Raw genomic sequence first — 24,413 nt, 5'->3', positions numbered from 1 at the left:
TTTTTTTTTTTTTTTTTAATGTTTGCTCTAGGTGTTGATATCGGAGGGGCTGGGAAAATATGCAAAGGACCCAAATTTTGTGGCAGCAGCCAAAAATGAGATTGCAGATGCATGTGAGATGACTATTGATGAAATGGAAAGCGCAGCTAGCAACTTGCTAAATGGAAGTCTGGGAAATTGCATGGGATCAGATAGCACCGGCACGACCCAGAGCATCATGGGCCACAGTCTCCACAACTACAGCGATGAGGAGACCGAGACAAACAGTAAATACGAGGAGGACCTTACAGACGAAATTATATGCATCTCAAATTTATAGCATTTGCTAAAAAAAAAAAAAAAAAAAAAAAAAAAAGAACAAACAGATGAAAGGAGAAATAGTGCCTTTTAGGGGAGTGGAGACACACAACTCTCTGGGCCGATTAACCAAGCAAAATTTTATCCCATTCAACAACTGTCACCTAACTGGGACATGGGCTTGCTGCAGAAAAAATTAGACACAAGAAATGTGAGCTCTCAACTGTTTGTATGTGTGTGTGTGTGTGTGCATGTGTGTGTTTCTCAACAGCTTTTTACAAGAATATTTTTCCACATTCGTTACATATCAACCAAAAATAATCTATTTGCGGTCATATCCCTCTCCATTGCCTTACCCACATACAGAAAAGCTAGTAATTAGCTTCAATACACTGCCATTCATCGTCCATTCATTGTCACTCAAACTTGAAAAACACACCTTTACTGCATATACATAAAAGGAGAATCTGAGAATACAGCATCCCAACTAGGCAAGTTTCTCCCTGTAATTCTGCATTATATAATAGAATAAAGAAACCAAATATTTTAGCACAGTTATATTACACCCAAAACTAAAAGTATTTATGAAGATTTGGGCCAGTGAGAAAGCAAAATGCACACGATATACAGAAGATCCACTCTATCCTTCTAATATGAAACCTTTTAAAAATCGATGTGCGCACAACCTGAAGTCAGCATAAATCTGCACAAAGTATTATTCTCAGCAAAGTTCTTTTAGTTCGTTTATGAATATTAGAGAAGCCCCGCTGTATACATATAATAATAAGGTCAGATTAGAAGGTGTGTTTCTGTGCATATTGTGTGCATAATAAGTACGTGAATAGAGTTAGGCGTTACCAAATGCTGCTTAACAAAAGCCATTTTCTACCACTGAGTGACATTCAAATGCCATTTATGTTCACAAACATGTTTATGTAGTATAGGCCATGTTTTCATGCTTTAGACTTTTTAAGATTCCGTTTTATTTTTGCATGGTTTTGAAGAACGTGTGTGAAAGCTCCTGCTGTCCTCATCACACACTCCTACTCCTCAGGTGACCAGTCATGTGAAGTTACTACCTACACACATCTGCACTACCCAAGAGCTGCTAACTCCACACTGCACCTCTGCTACCTCTACCAGTCAGGCTCTAGTGTAATGTCAGCATGTTCCCTTTGGGACCAAAGACAATGGGATGGGGAGTAAAATTGGTTATTACCCTTTTTTTTTTTAAATTTTTTTTTTTTTTTTTGTCAAAATCACCTGTCACAACAGCTGCATGAGTGTACCATACATAACATCATTTTTTGAGCTGCTGTCTGATCAGGCTGTCCAAACAAACAGGGTTCATCATTTACACAAAACTGAAAATAAATCAATATACAAATTATTTATTTATATATGAGAATAAATGAATTAAACCAAGAATAAATGAAAGTTTTAGTGTGAGCTAGCTAGAATGTTCTTATTAGCATAACATTAAACAGTGTCTATTAATCTTTCTTAAGGTTAAGTGTAAACAGCTGGATACACACAGTGGTGTGACCACAGACTGTTTCTGCCTCCGTGTCAGTTGTAAATGTCACTTGGACAGCTCAAATCCTTCACAGAGAGTTATCTAATAGCTCAACCCAAATAGCATTTTGAGACTTTAAACAGTTCTCAACACTCCAGTTAATGCCATCCAATCCAGTGATCGTTTCCTAAATGAATAACAGGATACAATACAGTTTCAGCTAATTGCGAACCTATTGAATGTGTCCAGTTATTTAAAGCCACATTCTGATTTACCTCCCCTAACTGCCAGGAGCAAGGAGAATTACCTGGACACATTCTGGACATGCTATCCTGCATTTGCAATAGATATCACTGACATACGGCCATATTCCCCTTGTATATTTGATCTACCATTTGTACATCATATAGAGTCATAAAGGTTTTCTGTCCTTTAAAGTTGGACAGGAATTGGTTTTCCCTTCTTACAATGGACCCCTTGTTCTCTCCAATTGGGCTGTACTACCACATGCTTTAGCCTAAGGAGCCATGCTACAAGCCTCAAATTTTGCAGCCAGTGTCTGAATTGTTGGGAAGCCAAAGACTGGTACCAGCTATGTGCTCACTGTGTCACAGTGCACTTGACTGGACCATACAGTTCAACCGTAGGCCAAGAAGCTGGGACCTTCAATGCTGGAATGCAAAAATCTAATTCGAATTGGTGATGGCCGAGATGGATAGGATAGTGCTAGGCAACCCTGCAAGATCTTGTGCACCCTTTTGCACAACACTGGCCACTATGCCACAGTGCAACGATTTAGTTGCAATTTAAGGAGGGATTTGGACAGATAAGTCAAATAATAACAACAGTAACCTGTTGCTGATGTCTGTATGCCTGCACAAACGACTACATGCAGAGAACCTCTGCCATATGTAGGTGCGCTGATGACATACAGTACATTGCATCACTTGTGGCATGCACTGGCATTACAGTGTACAGAAATGGATCCCTCAGAGAGGGTTAGGCTGGGACGTCCAGGCCAAGATATTGGACTAATCTAGAAAGGCTTCAGTTATATTTAACACAAGCATAGGACTGAGTAGGATTACAAAATCATGGTCAAATGTGCAGTCACCACATCCTGGCTCTGTACATCACCCACAAGGGTTCTATCAGCCTTATACAAACCTAAGGCAGATCGTGTCCTCAGGCCCAAAGCAGGTGTCTGAGTGCCTCCCATCCATGTTGGTGGTCTGGCCCTAAACAGATACCTTCCCTACAAAAGCATCCACAAGTGTTGGTGGTGGCAGGGACAATTTACAGGCAGAAGCATTGTTTATTGGGCAGTGCAAGCACAACAGACCAGCATTGCAAGGGGTGAATGCAAACTGCAGCTCTCCGACTGACCAAGATATTACTGTCATGACACAGCACATTAACCACGGACCCCAAAAATGTTAACGTACTGACCCAAGAACCTTTCTCTCAGGAAAGAGGCAGGACTAAAAAATCCTGCTGTTCAAGACGATGGGATTTACTTAGGAACCAACTTGTGGTTTTCAACAAATCTGCTAAGGTTGCCAAACATGCTCTACAAACTACAGGACAGGCTCACATTGCTGGACATGTTTATTTACATGTTTACATGTGTGAAGTTTATTTAACTGCTGCAGAACACAAGTGCTTTTTAAGGTTTGCCTTCTTAGAACACAGGCCTTGTATGCCCTAAGCAATCTTTTCCAGTAACCATATAGACTGCATCTCTTGTGTTACCTGTATGCTGACTATTCTTCAGACACAGCAAGAAGAACCCAAGTTTTATATGACTGCCACCTCACCTTTAGGACCATCTTTATGTAACTATGCAAGATGCCAAACTAAAGTGTGCATTTTTGCTAACAACCACTGCCTTGTTGTTAATGATCACTGCAGCAAAAAAGTATGAGGACTGTATGCACTGTTTAATTATTTCACATTGCATGCATCGGGGGCAGATTATACCGGGATTGGGGTTGAATCCAGAATTCCTGCATAAGGTCTTATCAGGTAACCTGTTGATTAACTTTGCAGCCTTCCTTGAAGGTGAATCTACAAAGCCATCATTGATGTGCCTGGTACACTTTATGGTTCTATTTATACTGGATGGCAGCTATCCAATGTTCAGACCATCTGTTCATCTGACATTAAGGACAGAAATGAGGGGCTGCCTTGTCTAAGCAGAGACCGGCCCACTAGGTGGTGGACACATCATTAAGACCTACAGATGAGTCAGATGCCCAACCTCATGATATGCCACTCTAATAGGAGTGTATCCTCCTCTTGGGCAGTATACTTGGAGGGCTTCTCCAGGTTTTCTGTGCTGTTTCCACCTTTCTCCAGGTTCGACAAGGTTAATGTTATCCCTCCAGGGATGCAAGAGTGGTGGTCATCTGTGATTATTTTTCTTATTAGTCTTAAGGTGAGTCCAAGTCCTTCCTTGTAACACTGTATCCTAGTGATTCTCACAACTCCTGGCAGTTACAAGGATGAAATGCTAAGTACGTATGCAAATATGGTCCTATGAACCATGGATAACTGCCATAGTTTATCATTATTCTGAACTGTGTGCCAACAAGAAGAACTAAGTGAGAAATTTCCAAGGACAAGTGGCAGTATGATGGTGGTATTTATTAATTTATGGCAAATATTTTCATATGCCACTTATCATTATTCTAAAAAAAAAAAAAAAAGGATTTGGTATGCATGTCTAAACATTAATGTATCCAGGTGATTCTCACTGCACTTGACTGTTATCTGGGGTTCATTAAACTACAGTTACCTATGTAACTACCATTAAGAAAACAGTTTCCAGTATTTTATTCAGGTTTGGCTTATATCATTTCTTTGTTCTAAACTCTTTGCCAGCCATAAGGATGTAAGAAAGCTATAACAGGTACTTTTGTTTTTTAACCCATTTTTAAAGGGTATAAACACCAAGGATGTTTGCATTTAACAAATGAAACCTGACTTATTGTCTGAGCCATAGAGCTTTTTTTTCATATTTTCACTCTTGCCTAGAGATATTTGAAACTAAAAACTGCTTTTTGCACTTTTCATGCTACTGTACACAAAGACAATCTTTTATAAAGCCCATGTGATGAAATGTCATTTTACATCACTTTGTTGGTCCAGGGTGTGGACATATCAGTTTTGTACTGCACAGTCAGTTTATATGCTCCATTTGAAAAGGCTTGTCATCTCGTATTTGACTAAAACTCCAGGGATTAATTCTGTTTTAAAAAAAAAAAAATATATATATATATATATATATATAATGAATGAGATGCTGGAAATACTGAATCTGTCACTCTGCCATGGCACACTCACTGATTCAGTCATGAATTGTGTTTGTATTATTTTTCTACATAGCACACACTACATCTGCATCACCTGCATTAGCACGAATGCTTGATACCTGCACAAAGCCAAACTGCTCGAAACCACACTTTGAAACACTTGTTTACCATCAAGGGCTCTGAGAAACATTTCTGGTATCACAATCTGCAATGTCCTCAGTGATCTCCTTTCTTATTTGGAATTTGGAAATGTATGCATCCAACAGGCTATACAGAAATATGCATTTGATGAGAAAACACTGTTTTTAAAGGCAACATGATAAGCCAGGACTACTGAATATTAGGAGGATTATATAAACTCACTAAACGCTAAATTTCTAATGGAACACCAGAGTTCACATGCATTCATTTGTATGTTCAAATATATATTCCTTGCCATTTGCTCAATTCATGCCATTTTAAATCCTTAAAATTAGGTATAGGGCATTCAAGATTACACAAGTCATTTTGCATTGAAAATCAATTTTATTAGGAAAAATGTGTCAAATTATGTTAAAGACAATTTGCAAGAGGCAATGTAAAGGTTTGAATTAAAACAGTTTATTTTCATATAGTGATTTTGTGTACATGACATTGTACCATTTGTTCAATAACTATTTATTTAAAGTATTCTGAGATCTGCCTGTAGCTCATTGCCCAGAATTGCCAGTTTTGTATCGATGGACAATCTGTTTTTGTACAGCTTTTCTCTCTTGTTCTTGGCTTGGATTATTTTCTAATCAAATAAACTGTTTAAAAATACTCAGTGCTATGGTAGTGACCAAGACCTCACAATTAGACTTGTAAAGAAAGAGAAGTGTGACCAAGTTTGCATTGCCTTCACAACCTCCACATTTCATTCCACTGAACTGAATATAAATGCTACATGTGCTTTGTGTGGTACAGATGCAGAGCTATATAACTGCATATAGACTCCCATAATTACTGTTGTGCAAATGATAAACCAACCCCCCTCCCCCTATTAATAGACAAATCACAACTTCAATCCCAGATCCACACTGTGTACAACAATGTGATTCCTAACAGGACTGGGCAATAAGACATTCTGTATGCTTTCACATATGTAGTGTTTAGTCCATTTGAATCAAACACTGGAGTCAGCAAATTATTTGACTATTGAAAGAAATAGAGCAGTTTAATGCATATGTTTTCAGCCCTATATGGACTTCAGTTCCGAAGTTTTCTCTGCTTTTTGATTCATTAACTTATGAGAAGTGTGAAACCAAATCAAACATAAATCAGAAATTTGGACTCTGCAAACAAACCAGGTGTGAATGTCCACCAAAGCCGCATAGTGAACAATTATGAACCATCATACCAGTTAACTGAATTAATTAAAAAGTTCCCTAATTTAAATTATTTTTACAAAATCAATTAAATAAGACGTTCAAGTTCATGCTCAGAAAGTGACCCCTGAGGCACAATTCTGTTATTACAGTGCAATAACTGAATTGTGCTGTAAGACTGTAGTGATTGTACATATATTAAAGATTTTAATCTTTTTTAAAAAAAGCTAATATTTATTAAAAACAGAATTAGATGGCTCACTCTTAGCCTGCAGTAGTTTATCAAAGCAATACAGAATTTATTTTTAAATTAACTTGTTTCTACGTCACAGCATGTGTCCCCAGACATAATTTTTTTAGTATACTAGCAGGTTAACTGTTTTTTTTAGATTCCCTCATCCTGTTACAGCATTATGTCCCCTAGCCTGTACTCACATACATTCCTCCACATCCTCCTTTTTATTTCAGCAGGATCACTCATCTCTGCGTTTCCAGGCTGGCTGGCTTATAAACAGGGACACCCTTATCTTGGAGTGAGGGAAGTCCCTTGATCGCATCGGCGGCTTTCTCAGCAATCATGATAGTTGGGGCGTTCAGGTTGCCACTGACTATACTAGGCATGATTGAGGCATCCACCACTCTGAGTCTTTGCAGGCCATGCACACGCGTCTCAGGGTCCACAACAGCCATCGGGTCCGAGGCTTGGCCCATCTTACAGGTGCAAGACGGATGATAGGCGCTGTCTGCTTTCTGCCTCACAAAGGCGTCAATCTCCGCATCAGACTGGACAGAGATGCCAGGCTGCAGCTCAACACCCCGGAACGGCTCAAAAGCCGGCTGGGCGAAGATTTCACGTGACCGCTTTACACACTCCCGAAACTCACAAATATCAATGTCTGGGACAAAAGAAAAACGAACGTGAATATAGTATCTGGAGAAGAAATGTCCTACAAAATTGACAAATTTCATGTTCTTGTTATGTTTGCCCAATTCAAGTTTTGAGTTTACATTTATTGCTCATTACATGTTTAGCCTTATTACAAACATTGACACAAAGTGCACTGAATAAGAATTCACTTCCCTTGACCTTTTCTAGATTTTATAGTGTTACAACCTGAAACTGAAATATATTTAATTGCGATGTAGTGATCAATACTGCAGTACAGTTTACAAAGTTATTTGCAGGCACTGCTATTATTATTATGAAGCCAAAGTCTGCATACACCTCAGCCAAAGATATTCACTCTGTTTCCACACATTTCTTCTGATAATTGTCAAGAATTGTTTGTACATCAAAGATCATAGAACTTAAGGGCCAGTGCATTTTTGCAATTCAGCCTAGACCTCAAGTCCAGTTCCTGCTTAAACAAGACACCACAAGCATCTACACACGTGGACAAAATTGTTGGTACCCTTCGGTCAATGAAAGAAAAATCACAATGGTCACAGAAAAAACTTTAATCTGACAAAGGTAATAATACATAAAAATTCTATGAATGTTAACCAATGAAACTCAGACATTGCTTTTCAACCATGCTTCAACGGAATTATTTACAAAATAAACTCATGGAACAGGCCAAACATGATGGTACCCGTAACTTAATATTTTGTTGCACAACCTTTTGAGGCAATCACTGCAATCAGACGATTCCTGTAACTGTCAATAAGACTTCTGCACCTCTCAGCAGGTATTTTGGCCCACTCCTCATGAGCAAACTGCTCCAGTTGTTTCCGGTTTGAAGGGTGTCTTTTCCAGATGGCATGTTTCAGCTCCTTCCAAAAATGCTCAATAGGATTGAGGTCAGGGGCACATTTCTTTCTAGAATCCCTTGATAGTCTTCAGATTTCATTGTACCCTGCACAGATTCAAGACACCCTGTGCCAGATGCAGCAAAGCAGCCCCAGAACATAACAGAGCCTCCTCCATGTTTCACAGTAGGGACAGTGTTCTTTTCTTGATATGCTTCATTTTTCCGTCTGTGAACATAGAGCTGATGTGCCTTTTTTGAAGTTCCATTTTTGTCTCATCTGTCCATAGGACATTCTCCCAGAAGCTTTGTGGCTTGTCAGCATGTAGTTTGGCATATTCCAGTCTAGATTTTTTTATGATTTATTTTCAACAATGGTGTCCTCCTTGGTCGTCTTCCATGTACAGTAGTCCACTTTGGCTCAAACAATGATGGATGGTGCGATCTGACACTGATGTTCCTTGAGCACGAAGAGCATGTTCACCTTGGATCTCTTTAAAAGTCATTCTGGGCTCTTTTTTTACCATTCGGATTATCCGTCTCTTTGATTTGTCATCAATTTTCCTTCGGCAAAAGGTTGGCTACAGTCCCATGGATCTTAAATTTCTGAATAATATGTGCAACTGTAGTCACAGGAACATCTAGCTGCTTGGAGATGGTCTTATAGCCTTTACCTTTATCATGCTTGTCTTGAATTTTTACTTATTATTACTTTTGTTAGATTAAAGTTTTTTCTGTGACCATTGTGAGTTTTTCTTTCATTGACCGAAGGGTACCAACAATTTTGTCCACTTGTGTATATAAACAACTCTACATAAATATAAAAATTGTTAAAGGACCCAGATACTACTGTACATTGATCAGGATGGAGGCACTCTCATTTATGAAACAACTTTAACAATAAATGAACTGGTAAAGAAGCTGGAGGCATCAGTTATCAATACATCTAGCATTAAGAGAGTCCTCCATTGCAATGACCTGTAAGAGTGTCATGCAAGAAAGAAGCTCAGACTCTAAGGCAATGTCAGGTAATGAAGACCCAGCCTTCTAAACTGCCTGGTTAAAATAATCAGTGTTAAGTATGTAGGGAAAGGTTTGAGGCTATTAAGATTAATAAAACCATCAGAGGTGTGAAACATGGGAAGCATAAAATGTGAGAATGTTTGGCTTGAAAGGAACTGGTGCACTTTAGCAAACAAAAGAAGGGAACCAGCAATAGGGGAATTCCCTTATACATGAACATTTTGTTTAACCTTCTTGGCAGCATTCTTTAATGTCATTACAAATTGACAACAGCTTAATTTCTGGGTGAAGAATTATCATGACAGCTTTACAAACAAAACTCCAACACACCCATATTATCACAGTTTTTATCACAATCATTTTTCAGCAGATTTTATTTGATTTTCGCAGATTTGTTTTTCTATATATTTTTTATAGACTAAAGGCTTATTTTACTTAATTTTGTTATTAAAAGCATTAGAGGTAGAATATATTCCAAATATTTAAAGGTCTTACTAAATTACTAGCTCTGAGATTGAAACTTTCTACTGTTAGGCAGCAAAAAACTGCCTGAAAGACATGAACAGTTCTGATTTCTTTCAGTTCACCGTACACACAAACAATAAAGAAGGACAAGCGTCCAGAGTGGTTAATCATGTGCATCTAAGTGGTAATGACAACATTAAGACTGGTAGAAGAAACTATTTGTAATTAAATCTTACCAGTTGAGAGGTATTTGGGTTCAATCCAAGGGTGATCAAGAGGATTCCTACTCTTGAGTTTTAACCAGCCAACACTCGTACTCCTCATTGGTCCGACGTGTACCTGCATAAAACAATCTCACTGCTAAGGCTGCTAAAACTTGTGTTTTATTTTAAGCTAAAATGGCAATATCTTCCAGCTTAGTCTAATCAAAGTCTAGATGATGATTTTCTGTATGAAATGCTTTATTGTAGATTTACACACATTATGATTTTGCCATCTGTGTTTTTCTTAAACCCAATCTTGGATTTCTGTTAAATATTTTCATTAATTTGGAAGAATAAAAAAATATATTAATAAATAATATATATTTTTCAAAAAATCAACCTGAGATTTATGCAATGTCTCCAACAAGACTTAATTTAATTAAAACATAGCCCTTTAATCCCTTGTGACCTTAATATTATACATTCTATCGCTATTATTAACCCAAATGGTGCAGATTCACCAATTTTCAAGCACTTCAAATCATGTTGTGTACACAAACGTCACGTAGACATAATATAAACATCTAGAACACAGCACTGACAAAACATAATCAAACAGGTGTGCGTGTCAAGAAACGTAGTACAGATTAATGTAGGTATCTGGCTGAGTAATTCACAAGACATATCAGTCTGATCGATACCATTTTGTAGAAATAAATGGGGAATCCTCCAGTCATTGCCAGTTAATTATGGGGTCCCTCAAAGATCAGTTCTAGGACCTCTGCTTTTTTCAATATACTTGCTTCCCTTAGGGAACATCATTAGAAGGCATGGGATTAGTTTCCATTGTTAAGATGATGATACCCAATTATATATATATCTCATCAAATCCAGATGAAATACCTAAATTGTCTAAATTAACTGAGTGTGTTAAACAGATAAAAGACTGGATGACCTGTAATTTTATGTTGTTAAACACTGATAAGACAGAAATACTACTTATCAGTCCAAAAACCAGTACACAAAAGCTCTCACACTTCAACTTCCATTTAGATGGATTTACTGTTACTATTAGATCAACTTAAAAAAACCTTGGTGCTATACTAGACAGCAACTTGTCTTTTGAAAATCATATCGCCCATATTACAAAAACTTTCTTCCACCTTAGAAATATTGCCACGCTAAGAAACATCCTATCTTTATCTGATGCTGAGAAGTTTATGCATTCATGACCTCTAGACTGGACTATTGTAATGCAATAGGTGGTTGTCCTGCATCTTTAATAAATAGGCTACAGTTATTCCAAAATGCAGCCGCCAGAGTTCTTACCAGGACAAGAAAATATGATCATATAACCCCAATACTTTCATCTTTATACTGGCTACCTGTTAAGTTTATAATTGATTACAAACTGCTGCTACTTACGTACAAAGCGCTTAATGGTTTAGCTCCCATGTATCTAACTAGTCTCTCTGAGATAACACAACTTAGGAGTTCTGGTAGTTTCCAGAATATCAAAATCTACTAAAGGCGGTAGAGCGTTTGCGTATTTAGCTCACAAACTTTGGAATAGTCTTCCTGGTAGTGTTTGGGGCTCAGACACACTTTCCAAGTTTAAATGTAGATAAAAATGTTGTACACACAATACTTCCCATAACCGTGTGCTCCAATACATCTGACCGAATGCACATCATCATCTAATGGTTGCTAATATTATGAACAGCAGCAACATTAATTCCTCTCCACTGCTTCTCTCTTTCTACCCATCCCGAGGCATCCAGAAATTGTACCAGATTGCTCCGATTGTCTTCCATGCCATGAAGATTTTGGACCTCCACTGAGATGAGGCAGACTTTGTGAGGATCCTGAGGCATCTAGAGATTTACCAGCTCAAGTTGAACTCTGCTATACTAAAGAGATGCCAACTCTATGTGGTCTTTGAGGACAACAATCTCCTCATCAACACAACATTTGTCAGACTGTATATTTATAATCACACCCTCCAGTTTCACCCAAATGAGGATGGGTTCCCTTTTGAGTCTGGTTCCTCTCAAGGTTCTTCCTTTACCATTCAAGGGAGTTTTTCCTTGCCACTGCCACCTGAGTCACCTCAGACTTGCACATTGGGGATAAATACAAACACATTTAAATATATCTAATATTAGTCTTAAATTTGTGTATTATATTAATCTTTATATTATTCTTTATAATAACTTTTTGTTTTATGTTTATGTTCTGTAAAGCTGCTTTGAGACATTGTCAACTGTAAAAAGCACTAGAATGTACAAATAAATTTGAATTTAATATCTTCAGCAAACTGTAGTTAAGCCCAAAATCCTTTAAGCTCACCTGGTAAGCCTCGACCTTAGGCATGACGCGGCCATGGTCAATAACCTGAGATGGCAGAAAGTGAAACTGGATGTCAGGATGAGTGACGCCAGCATGACTGCGAATAAAACCACCGCTCTCCAGATGAGCTGTAGCACCATAACCTGTGAGATGGATCAGAGTCAAATGGCAAGCATTTCATTTTACAGTGCCATATAACTCCAGCATAGGCTCTTCAGGACAGCTGAAATACAGCAACATAAATAATTGACTAGTTGGTTTATAGTTATAAAGTCATATTCCAGGTAACAAAGACCGCTTTCATCATGCTTTTTTCATGTTGACAAAACATCCAATTCTCACAGAAGTGAGTACACCGCTCACATTTTTGTAAATATTTCATTAGATATTTTCATGTGACAACACTGAAGAAATGACACTTTGCTACAATATAAAGTAGTGAGTGTATAACTATGTGAGCTTGTATAACTGTGTAAATTTGCTGTCACCTCAAAATAACACAGCCATTAATGTCTAAACCGCTGGCCACAAAAATTAGTATACCCCTAAGTGAAAATGTCCAAGTTGGACGCAAACTGTCAATATTTTGTGTGGCCACCATTATGTTCCAGCACTGCCTTAGCCCTCTTTGGCATGGAGTTCACCAGAGTGTCACAGTTTGTGGTTCCAGTAATCCATGTCCTTAGTCTGCTTGTCTTCAGCAAACTCTTTGCGGGATTTCAGACTAATTTGATGCAGTGTGACGTATGGTCTGAGCACTTACAGGCTGACCCCCAACTTCTTCAACCTCTGCAGCAATGGTCTGATTTGAGTGGAACCTGTCCTGTTAAACCACTGGCAGCTCAGTTTCAGGGTCTTGGCAATCTTCTTATACCATGAGGTGCCATGTTGAACTTCCAGTGACCAGTGTGAGAGAGATAACACCAAATTTAACACACCTGCTTCCCATTCACACCTGAGACCTTGTAACACTAACGAGTCACATGACACTGGGGAGAGAAAATGGCTAATTCGGCCCAATTTGGACATTTTCACTTAGGAGTGTACTCACTTTTGTGGCCAGTGGTTTAGACATTAATGGCTGTGTATTGAGTTATTTTGAGGGGACAGCAAATTTACACTGTTATACAAGCTGTACACTCACTACTTTACATTGTAGCAAAGTGTCATTTCTTCAGTGTTGTCACATGAAAAGTTATAATGAAATATTTACAAAAATGTGAGCGATGTACTCACTTCTGTGAGATACTGTAGGTGTTCGGTGTCAATGTTTTCTTAAACAGAGATAAAAACGGGCTTGTTTCAGTTCATTCAGTTATTACTTTTTTTGTTTTTGCCTGACAATATTTTCTAACAATTCTAGCTAAATGGCAAACACTCGTGTTAATAAATGGTCTTTGTTCTGAAAGTAAAAACCTCCTACTTGAACAACTTACAGTCCCAAGGACTCAATTGACCTTTTTGTTTCGACAAGTTTAAGTCAATTCACATTAAGCATCATGTATGTGGGTATTGTTTTCTGACTTTTGTGCTTACATTTTCAAATTTGATTAGTTACAAACACAATCAAATACAGTACCACATGCAGTGAAATGCTTTTTACACCATCTGTGATATAAAAGGACTCAAAATTGAAAATAAAAATAAAATGGAACAGAGAAAAAATAAATAGACAAAAAATTTAAAAAAGTATGCAGCATTTGCATTCAATACAATGACTGATGATATGAATATACACTGCCTGTCCAACAAAAAAGGTCACACCCACTAATATTTTGTTACCTCATTTTGCTTTGATTAGGCTTGAGTTCTATTGTTACACGTTTAGTAGTTTCAGTAATCTCTTTAGTTGTTTTCTTTGATTCATGCATGCCAATAATTTGAAACAGGGTAAAAACTTTTCCAAGACCACAGGATGTATCTATCAACATGGTAAGAAATGAGAAGCTTCTGACTGCATCAGTTATAGAAAAATAATTGGTGCCAACAGAAAAATAATAATCACTGCAGTAATTATCCAGTGTAAGTTTAATATTAAGGTTATTATTAAGCCAGGTGGTGAGCTTTCTGGCCAGGCAGTGTAGTATGTCAGATGAATATAGTACAATCAGGCCAAGATTTGAACAAAATGTTACACTGTTTTTCAAGGCTCTCTGTATTTGAACTGTCCTGTACTTGTTTATATTTCCTGTGTGAGATTACTGGATATGGTATTTCTGTTCACCTACCTGTGAAGCGCAGAAGCCACTCCAGGCCGATCTGAACCATTTGGAGCGGTTTCTGAGCTTTGTATAGAGTGATTGGCTTAGTGCACTTCTGTTGAACATACAGCTCTAAATGATCCTGGAGATTACTTCCCACACCTGTATACACAGTTAGAAGACATGTTCCATTTCATCGAACAAAAGACTTGGCAATAAGAAGCCGCTGTCAAATAAAACCATAACCATATGTTTATTGTACTGAGTTTTTTTTATAGGGCCCCTTAAAACTCTGACAATTTCAGCATTTATAGACATCATTCCTTAATTATTAGAACTATACTGTATGTCTTTGAGGAAACACCAAACATAATAAGGATGAATAATAGGGTCTCAACCTTAAACTGAATACCAGTGATGTTTACAACACAAACATCAGTAAAGGAAAGCTTATCATGACTGGTCAAAGTACAGACCATTAAATATAAAAAAGTTATTAAACAAAGAAGCCATACCTTACAGACAAGACAAAGATTATTTGTGCAAACCTGCCCCCCCCCCCCCTTAAAATAAATGTTTGGATGTTTAAATAAATATAGTTAAGAAGAATGATTATTAGGTCACCTGGGAGATGCTGCACGATAGGGATTTCCAGTTTGCGCAAATCATCAGCATTTCCCACCCCAGACAACATCAGCAGCTGTGGGGAGTTAATGGCTCCACCACTGACAATGACCTCCTTGTCAGCAAATACCTTTTGTAAAACAGCAATGCATATATATATTTGAAATAAATAAGCAGTTTGTTGTTATTCAAATAATCTAAAAGAGTACGTGGGAAGGTGAAAGAAACTGCTCTGAGGAAATAAGCATATCAGGTGATCTCTGCTTTCTCAGAAGTGTGAGCAGTTTTCTCAGACTGATTAACCAATACTGCAAAGCAAGATAGTGCTTAGGTAGAATTTTGATGATCTGCAGCCACATAGAAAATTAAATAGGACACTACAACACCTTAGGGCTTCAGAGCAAATTATTCTGAATACTAAGCAGTAATAGCATCCAAATAAGATTTTAAAAGAAATAGAGTGTGTCTATATGCCTCTTCAGGCAAAATTACAAAGTAAAATATGCCATCTGGCAGGATAAAACAGCATAGCTTGATGACTCCTGAAAAGAAACCTTAAAGCCCCATCAAAAATCAGATAAGTCTCTGAAAAACTTGCATTCTTGATTCTGATTGGTCAGATTGTGTCAATTCATTTTCTTTAACAGAATGGCTATTTACTATACTGTTCTATTAAGAAAAGGGTATGTAGCCAAGGTAAACCTGCTCCATTAGATTTTCCACAATTTTGCATTTTTGGTCATATTAAGGTCATGGTTGAGTTGTAAAATGAAAGCGACTAATGACTTGAGGGTGAAATTTGTATGGAGAAGCAGCCCCATAGCATGATGCTGCCACCAGCATGCTTCACCATGGGTATCATGTTCTTTGGGTGATGAGCTGTCTTATTATTGTCTTTATTTTCTTAAATTTATTCACAAAGATTTTGGCTAAAAAGTCTATGGAACATACATCACATGCAGGGAGCGACCAATACTTTCTAGCTCCATTAATGTTGCCAAAACTCTCCTATCTAATAAGCTTTTATCTTCTTCTTTTAGAAATTTTGGTGGGTAAGGCCAATGTGGTTCCCCATTTTCTCCACTTGCTGATGATGATCTTTATAGTGTTTTATAGCACACCTAACATTTTGGCAGTGTATTGGACTGCTCTCTTGATCTATACTTTTTCATAATGAGTTCTCATTTATGCTTTGTAAGCTCTTTGGGGACCATGGCTTTTACAGTCAGATGAAAGGAAGATGATGTTAACAAAATCCTACAGAAACATCCGATCTTTGTTTCTGACTTCACCATCAGGTGTATGATTACACACTTATGCAACTAGTTTATTGTAATGTTCTTCCTCACATTTTTTCCTAAACTGATTAAATTTTTTTGAACTTGAATTTTGTTGATTGATAGATCACTTTAAAGATCTAAAAAAAAAAAAAATTAACAGGAGTGTGCAGAATTTTTATATCCACTGTACATGACACTTGTAAAAGTAGGGAATGTCTGTGGTATAAAATTAATGAAACAGTTTGAGACATGCTGTTTTAGAAAAATAACCGAGGAATCATTGATATTTTTTTTTCCTTAGACAGCATTGTTCTTTTCTTTATATTACAGTACCATGCTGGACTTTCTAAAATGTTTTGCAGTAACAAAAAGTGCACAGACAAACTGTGGATAGACACTATGGATAGTGTCTATCCACTTTCCACTTGCTATTATATTGTTGCTGATCCATGATGGCTGGACCTCTGACCTACCTTCTTCGACTGACCATTCTGTTGGTACTCCACCCCTACTGCTCGTGTCCCATCAAAAAGGATCCGTGTGGTCAAGCATCTGACTTCTGCCTTCAGGTTGTTTCTAGAGAGAGCAGGCCACAAATATGCACTTGCTGTGCTCCATCTCTTGCCTAATGCAAGGAAGATGAGAGTTATGAGGGAAGAGGAGAGAAGCTGAGGGCAGGGGGAGAGGTTTTTCAAGATAATTCAAAATAAGTGTTAAAAAAGTTAACAGTGTGGTACATTTTAAAATGCTTTATTTATCTGCATTAACACAATTTTTTAAATATTTCTATGTCTGAACCTGGAAAGATGCTCAGGGGACAGCATTGACAGCTTTGACACCCTTATAGAGGTCAATGTTTTGCGGACTTAATAGTACCAGCATGGATAGTGGAAATAAATGTCAGGCACCCACTGTAAATACATATCTGTAAATATATAAATACATATGAGTACACCAATCAGCCATTATACTAAAAACACTGATAGGTGAAAGAAAATCATTGATTATCTTGTTACAGTGACACCTGTAAAGGGATATGATATATTAGGCACCAAGTGAACAGTCAGCTCTTGAGGTTGAGGAGTTGGGAGCAAGGAAAACCGGAAAGCATAAGGATCTGACTTTGACAAGAGCCAAAATGGCATGGTTAGATGACTGTGTGAGAGCTTATCAAAAACATGCTGACCCCTGTTCACCTCTGAATGTGCCTACAGTGGGCATGTGAGCATCAGAACAGGATCATGGAGCAATGGAACTTAGTGGTCTGGTCTGATAAATCAGGTTTTCTTTTAAATCCTATCCATGGAGGCCCCACCTTGCAACTTACTGGACTTAAAAAAATTACTGTCTTGGTGCCAGATTCTTCAGCATAGCCTCAGGTACTGTCTTGTGGAGTCCATGTTTTTATGGGCCGTGCTACTTTGTTGAAAAAAGCAGGACCTACACAATATTAGGCAGGTGTTTTAAATATTATGGCTGATTGGAGCATACACTAAATTCCATCTAAAATTCTCTAAAATCTATTATTCTACATTTAGATTTACTATTCAGAGCAAACCTTTAAAAAAAAACTATAGCAGAAATTTGGTTAAGAGAATGTATGCACTAAACTAAAAGATGAATAAATATATATACATGAAAAAATAGCACATTCAGTATAATTTGGATTCTCAAAAGTAAAAACACAACCTTTGTGAATGGTCATATCCATCCAGCCAACACCTTCCTGCTGATATCCATTCATGTCCTTGGTGAAGGGGTAACCAGCTTGTTGAGCAGCCTCAATAAAAGCATGGTGAAGCACGTGATTGGTTTTGCCTCTAGAAACATGCAGGGGTCCACTACCACCCCGGTATCGATCCGCTCCCAATTCATGTGTCTGAGCTTTCCTGAAGTATGGGAGGCAATGCTCATAGTCCCAGCCCTCAGCACCTTCTTTGTGCCAGCGGTTGTAGTCCTCGGCATGCCCACGGATATAGACCATGGCATTGAGCGAGGACGAGCCACCCCAGACACGGCCGCGAGGCCAGTACAAGACCCGGCCATCCATTCCAGCCTGTGGCAGTGTGTGATAGAACCAATTGTATTTGTCATCACAGAGGTTGTAGGTCAGTGCTGCAGGCATGTGAATCTTCCATGACAGACGGGTACACCCAAACAGCAAGTCTTTGGGCCCTGCCTCCAAGAGGAGGACAGACTCAGATGTGTTCTCTGATAAGCGGTTGGCCAGCACACATCCAGCTGAACCTGCCCCCACAATCACATAACTGAAAGATGGAGTTTTCTGATCTGATGAAGTGGTGCTATAGCAGGAAACTGGGCAGTACTGGGAATGTGGGAAGGCTGCCTTTCTGGCAAGTCCAAAAGCCAGCCAAGCAGACAACAGGGGTCGCACCATGACAAAGCAGATTTCAGAAGCGTCTAGAGCCAAAACATGCAGTGAGAAATTTAGTTCCCAAGCACTTTGATGACCTCTCTATTTGCCAAGTAGTTCCAAACCTATAAGAGTTCTGCAAAAGATTGATTTTATACCTATATACCCAAATCTTATAGAGTAGTTACTTCATATACCTATGAATGTACCTATGTACCTATGCAACTGTTGGAAAACCACACAGACACAAAGAATATAAAACACAGACAATAACTGGGGCTTAGGATTGAACCCTGGACTCTTAAGCTGTGAAATGGTGCCATTATTCTGCTTTATATCTTATATGCTTATATATATTAATGTCATTATTTTAACTTTATGTATTTATTTGGTGTGTGCAATCTAGTCAAAAGGTAAAAATGATTGCTGCAAATCTTTTGAATCATTCTTCTAAAAACAAAAGAGAAAACCATCTCGCGGTAATTCGTATCTGCACTGAACACATGACAGTGTTATTGTGCCATAAAAAAATTATGACAATAATATTGGATGATAATGTCTGCAAAATGGAAACCCTTGAGTTGGGTATAAGAGGTTGGGTGCACTTTCCAATTAGCACAAAGTAAAAGAATAAGCAAGTATATGCATTTGTCTGTATTTGCTTTCTTTCTATTTTTGTGTCTAACATTATGAATCCTTGGATCTCAAAATGGGTTTAGGAAAGCATAGCGGAAAAACATAACCAGTGGGTTAGAGTGGTGGAAATCATAACCCATCATTTTGAAAATTATTATCTTCATTATTTCAGAGTTCTTATAGTTATTGGCTGGTTTCACTAGTCCCTTGGACTGAATATATTTAATATGAAATTATAATTTATATAAATAATGACCATAAAATGTGCACTGAGAATGAAAAGTTATGAAATTTAATAGCCTTAAATAATTAGATAATATTCATGAAATGTATCTACACTGCATGGGTCCTTACAGATACCTGAATCCCTGGCTGCATTAGGCCATCCTTAAAAATATTTTGGTTTGCAGTAACAGTAAAAAAAAAAAAAAAAAAAAAAAAAAAAAAGGTCGGTAGGTAGGTCTATTTTTTTTTTCAAGTTTGAATGTAAAAAAAAAAAAAAAAAAGTACAATTTTGGTGATGCTGATTACGTAGGTATGATTTTAAAACAAATAAGCACATCGTGACGTCACTGACTGGGTCTTCAACCTGTGCCTTCGGGCACATCATTGCAAACCTCATTTTGATGCTGGGCACAGTTTTTCCAAAACTTCGTGCCAAGTTAAAGCAGTGTCGAGCTGTTTTAATGATTTTTTTAGATGTATTATGGTGCCCGAACCCGTATGAACAGTGACCACGACTCTGACAGTGAATGAGAGAATGAGACGAAGCGAACGCTCAGGCCATAGTGTGACATCCGATAGTGTAAACATAGATGACGTCACTGGTTTTTATTTAAAAGAAAGAACGTAGCCTTCATTTGTATGTAGGCCTAGGCAATTTATATATTTACAGTACTTACTAAAATATAATTAATATTATTTTATTGCTTTTGTATTAGTTGTTTAAAGAGTAAAAAAAAATTGGTCGGTCTTAATGCAAATTTACAACCGGCAAGTCAATCGGACTTAAAGCAAAAAAAATAACAAAATTGAGTCGGTCCTAAATTGACAGGGTCGGTCGGGTTACAGAAAACAAGAATATAAGAATATAAAATCGTAACCTATTGTATAACATCCAAATGTACCTTTAAGTGTAGCTGTAATTCAAGTGTAACTTGTTATACACAAACAAGCAAAATGTACCACTAGGGGAAATTTTAAATAACAAAAATGTATATAAACTAAAGAAGTAGAAACAAACCTTTATATACAGTTGTGCTCAAAAGTTTGCATACCCTGAAAGAAATTGTTAAACATTGCCATTTATTTGGAAAATAATGACCATTTAAGGATAGTGGTCACTTGAAGTCATTAATTATCACATAAAGGAAAGTTTCCACACCTGTGAGTCAATGTAATTGTAATAGGTGTCTGTGCATAAATAATCAGTGAGTTTCTCAGGTTATGAGGTGGTGCACTGACTTGGCTGGATACTGCACCATGGGGAAGACAAGGAAAGGAAAGAGGGGGAAGGAGAGGGGGGAGGGGAAACTGCCTATGGACCTGTATAGTAAGGTAGTTGAACTTTATAAAGATGGAAAGGGGGTGGAAAGTTTCTGGTAAATTTCCGTAAACTTTCCGCCCCTTTGCAACCCTACTACTGACTGGCATTTTCAAGTGCTGAGAGCTATTTTTAATTCCTTTTCCATCTGGGGAATTTTGGAAATATTCCAAATTGGAAACTTTATGGGAATTTATGGAAATTTACGATAATTTATGGGAAGTTACAGGAATTTATGGAAATTAGTTGGAAATACAGGAAGTTTATATAAACTATATCATATACAAACATAAATAAACATTTTGTTTGGTCATAAGCAGACATGCATGCAAGGTAATACAAATTTTTAAAATGACCTCTTGACTGATTTAATTGTAAGTAGAACTTTAATTGATTATTTCATTGAGTAACACAAAAGCATAATAAACATTATTATGCTTGTAATAAACATAATAAACTTAATAATTGTAATAAACATATTTCCCTATGTTTGTGTCAGGCTTCATCGCCATCGTACTGATTTCGCACACCTGTCCCTCATTACACACGACTATATAAACACCGCACTCGCTCCACTCCAGCGTCCGTTATTGTTTTCTGTGCACAGTGTGTTTGCTCTGCCTTTCTTTTCATTAAACTCTGTTTTGCTGGTTCTTCGGCTTCCGCCTCCATCACTATCGCCTAACAGATTGCTGTAAAATGAAAGCATTCCCCACCCTTTGGCCTTCTAAAAAAGTCCCAACCCCAAATGTAAAATGAAGCATTTTTTCTAAAGTGAGTGTGTGGGGGAGGGGAATCAAATAATCTGTGCATGTGGTAGCACTCCTAATTTACTGCTTATTAAGAGTTAGTAAGGTAGTTATTAAGTTTATTTATTGGGTACAATTAAGAATGTAGAATTAGGTAATGCAGAGTAAGACATTAATGTGTGCTTAATAAGTACAGTACTAATAAATAGCCAATATTCTATTAATATTCATGCTAATAAGAAACTAGTTAAATGACCGTAAAATAAAGTGTTACTGGGCATGTTATGGAAGAATGCAAGTACATGCAGGGGGTTTGGCCTCAATGGCCCTCTAGTAAGCAGTGTGCTGTGTGCAAGTGCCCGAGGAATGCAGGGTACAAATTCAACTTAAATTGCCAGTTTATTTCCATATATTCCCGTTAATTCCCATGGAAAGTTTCCAGCCTTGAAAATTCCCGGGATTTTGCAACCCTAGTCAGTACTTTTCAAACTCAGACTGCCAGAAGAAGTATTTGGGATGCAAAGAAAAACCAACAAACAACTTAAGAGTTAAGAATTACAGGCTGCTCGGGAAAAAAGTTGTTTTGTTTCAACAAGCACAATAAGGAGGAACTTGAACACAAATGACCTGCATGGCCAAGCTGCCAGGAGAAAGCCGTTACTGCTCCCATGCACAAAAAGACCCGTCTTCAGTACACCAGACAGAACCTTGACAGGCCTCACAGCTTCAGAGTCATTTAGAGTGATGAGACCAAAATTGAACTTTATAGTCACAACCATAAATGATGTGTTTGGAGAGGAGGCAACAAGGCCTATGGCCATCTTGATGGCAAGATGAATGCAGCATGTTATCAGAAAATACTGGCAGACAATTTGCATTCTACAGCACAAAATCTGCACATGGGACACTCTCGGATGTTCCAACATGACAATGATCCAAAGCACAAGGCAAGGTTGACCTTCCAAGGACTTCAGAAGAAAAAGTTAAAAGGTTCTGGATTGGGGACACTTTGATATAAAAAAAAGAAAAAGGGAGGAGAGGAAACATCCTGGATATAACCGGAAGCTTGCAAAGGCAATAATAGAAAACTTGTAAGTGAAAAATATTCTTAATAAGCCTTACATGTAGCTGCACTGACCAAAGGCTAGATGAGGGGACTTCTGTGCAACTTGGGTGATTACGACACCTTTACATACTGGTACCAGCTGGTTTGTTTGCTGTCTTGCTTGACTGCTAATAAATCAATCTCATCTGAATCCAGTCTTCATGAGTTTAGCTATTTATTTTATTTTAAGTTTTGATTGAGAATTTATTGTACAATTTGTAGTCAGATTGTGTGAGCGAGCCCAGGCAAAGGTAAGGTGCAGAAGAAATCATAACTGCTATCCATCTTCCATGATGTTATTTTAATCATTAAACAATTTTAACTTGTACTCATAACTTGACCATTTGGTCATAGCGATACGAGGTCATACATAATTGTACTTTATTGAGCCACCCGATACTCTGGACACCATTAATCTATTCCCTCTGATCATCTCAATCAGATAATTGTCACTGATGCAATCCCTGTTGCAGGTCAATAGATAATACAATTATCTTTGTCCTTAAAGTTCAACCACTAAAACTTCATTAACCTAATGTTAATTTTAAATAAAGCATAAAAATAAGTGAGGTTACTGACAACATAAGCCGAAAAAAATGTAGATAAAGCACACTTTCATTAGTTCTGCACGTTTTATTTTTTGCAAATATTAAAATTTATTAAAACTTATATGAAAACTTATATAAAACTCCATTCATATGTGTCATATGAATGGAGGTAAACTTGAAGGCTAATAAAACAGGGCTAAAAAGACTGTTTGGAAGGCTGTTACAGCTTAACAGTGGACAGACAGAATTTTTTTCACCTTCGAGTTTGTTTTTAATCTGCACTTAAACCCAAATGCCACCAAACAAACATAACAAGCTGGTACACCAGAAAGAGCGCAGAAAATTCGCGCAACTTTAACGTACAGTGTTTAAAGAGACCACCAATAATGCACTCAGTGTCCAATATCTCTGTATCCAATATCTGACCCGACAGTTTATCAACACAAAACTTATACAAGTCATACAAATAGACCACTTACCGATTAGTCCAAGCACACTAGTTACTTTGTCCGAAGTATAGTGGTATGTTGTCCAGAGAGGGCGGAGTTACAGACCAGATATTTTAACCACAGTGAGTCAAGTAACACACTGTGCCCAGTTTGGCCTCCACCTGCCAAATACTCTGTGTGTGTGTGTGTGTGTGTGTGTGTGTGTGTGTGTGTGTGTGTGTGTGTGTGTGTGTGTGTGTGTGTGTGTGTCTGTGTGTGTGTGTGTCTGTCTGTCTGTCTGTCTGTCTGTGTGTGTGTCTGTGTGTCTGTGTGTCTGTCTTGTCTGTCTGTGTTCCTGACATTTAATTCAATTTAATTCAATTCAATTCAATTCATGTTTATTTGTATAGCGCTTTTTACAATGGGCTTCGTCTCAAAGCAGCTTTACAGAACATAAACATAGAACAGAAGTTGAACATGAGAAAAATGAATTAATATAGTAAAAAATAAATATATTTATAGTTCACAGTGTGTATATATATGTATGTATGTATGTATGTATGTATGTATGTATGTATGTATGTATGTATGTATGTATTTATCCCCAATGAGCAAGTCTGAGGTGACACAGGCAGCAGTGGCAAGGAAAAACTCCCTTAAATTG

General features: G+C 37.6%; 2 protein-coding genes across 38 annotated transcripts in view; one reads left to right on the top strand and one right to left on the bottom strand.

Moving 5' to 3' along the window:
• Positions 1-5,928, top strand: part of cacna1db (calcium channel, voltage-dependent, L type, alpha 1D subunit, b) — a 116,954-nt gene extending 111,026 nt beyond the window's left edge. For 34 of the 36 annotated variants that reach the window (XM_047800048.1, XM_047800067.1, XM_047800050.1 and 31 more), the window contains one exon: positions 32-5,928. In XM_047800048.1, coding sequence (XP_047656004.1) covers positions 32-319 — 288 coding nt within the window. In that variant the 3' untranslated portion in view covers positions 320-5,928. The remainder of the gene's footprint in view (positions 1-31) is intronic. The other 2 variants (XM_047800069.1, XM_047800068.1) reach the window with 1 other exon arrangement.
• chdh (choline dehydrogenase) lies at positions 5,706-23,960 on the bottom strand. Of its 2 annotated transcripts, none has more exons than XM_047800082.1 (8): positions 23,801-23,960; positions 18,056-18,876; positions 16,840-16,991; positions 15,087-15,216; positions 14,490-14,624; positions 12,262-12,404; positions 9,946-10,048; positions 5,706-7,369 (listed from the first exon to the last, which is right to left on the bottom strand). In XM_047800082.1, exons 2-8 carry the CDS (start codon positions 18,762-18,764, stop codon positions 6,951-6,953), a joined length of 1,791 nt encoding a protein of 596 aa, XP_047656038.1. In that variant the 5' UTR covers positions 18,765-18,876; positions 23,801-23,960; the 3' UTR covers positions 5,706-6,950. The 2 variants fall into 2 exon arrangements, with proteins under 2 accessions (XP_047656038.1, XP_027022674.2); XM_027166873.2 differs by having other exon boundaries at positions 18,056-18,787.
• Between the last annotated feature and the right edge of the window lie 453 nt (positions 23,961-24,413).

Source organism: Tachysurus fulvidraco, chromosome 14 (genome assembly GCF_022655615.1).
Source record: "Tachysurus fulvidraco isolate hzauxx_2018 chromosome 14, HZAU_PFXX_2.0, whole genome shotgun sequence".
NCBI classification, from domain to species: Eukaryota; Metazoa; Chordata; class Actinopteri; order Siluriformes; family Bagridae; genus Tachysurus; species Tachysurus fulvidraco.
This window is presented reverse-complemented; position numbering and strand designations above follow the sequence as displayed.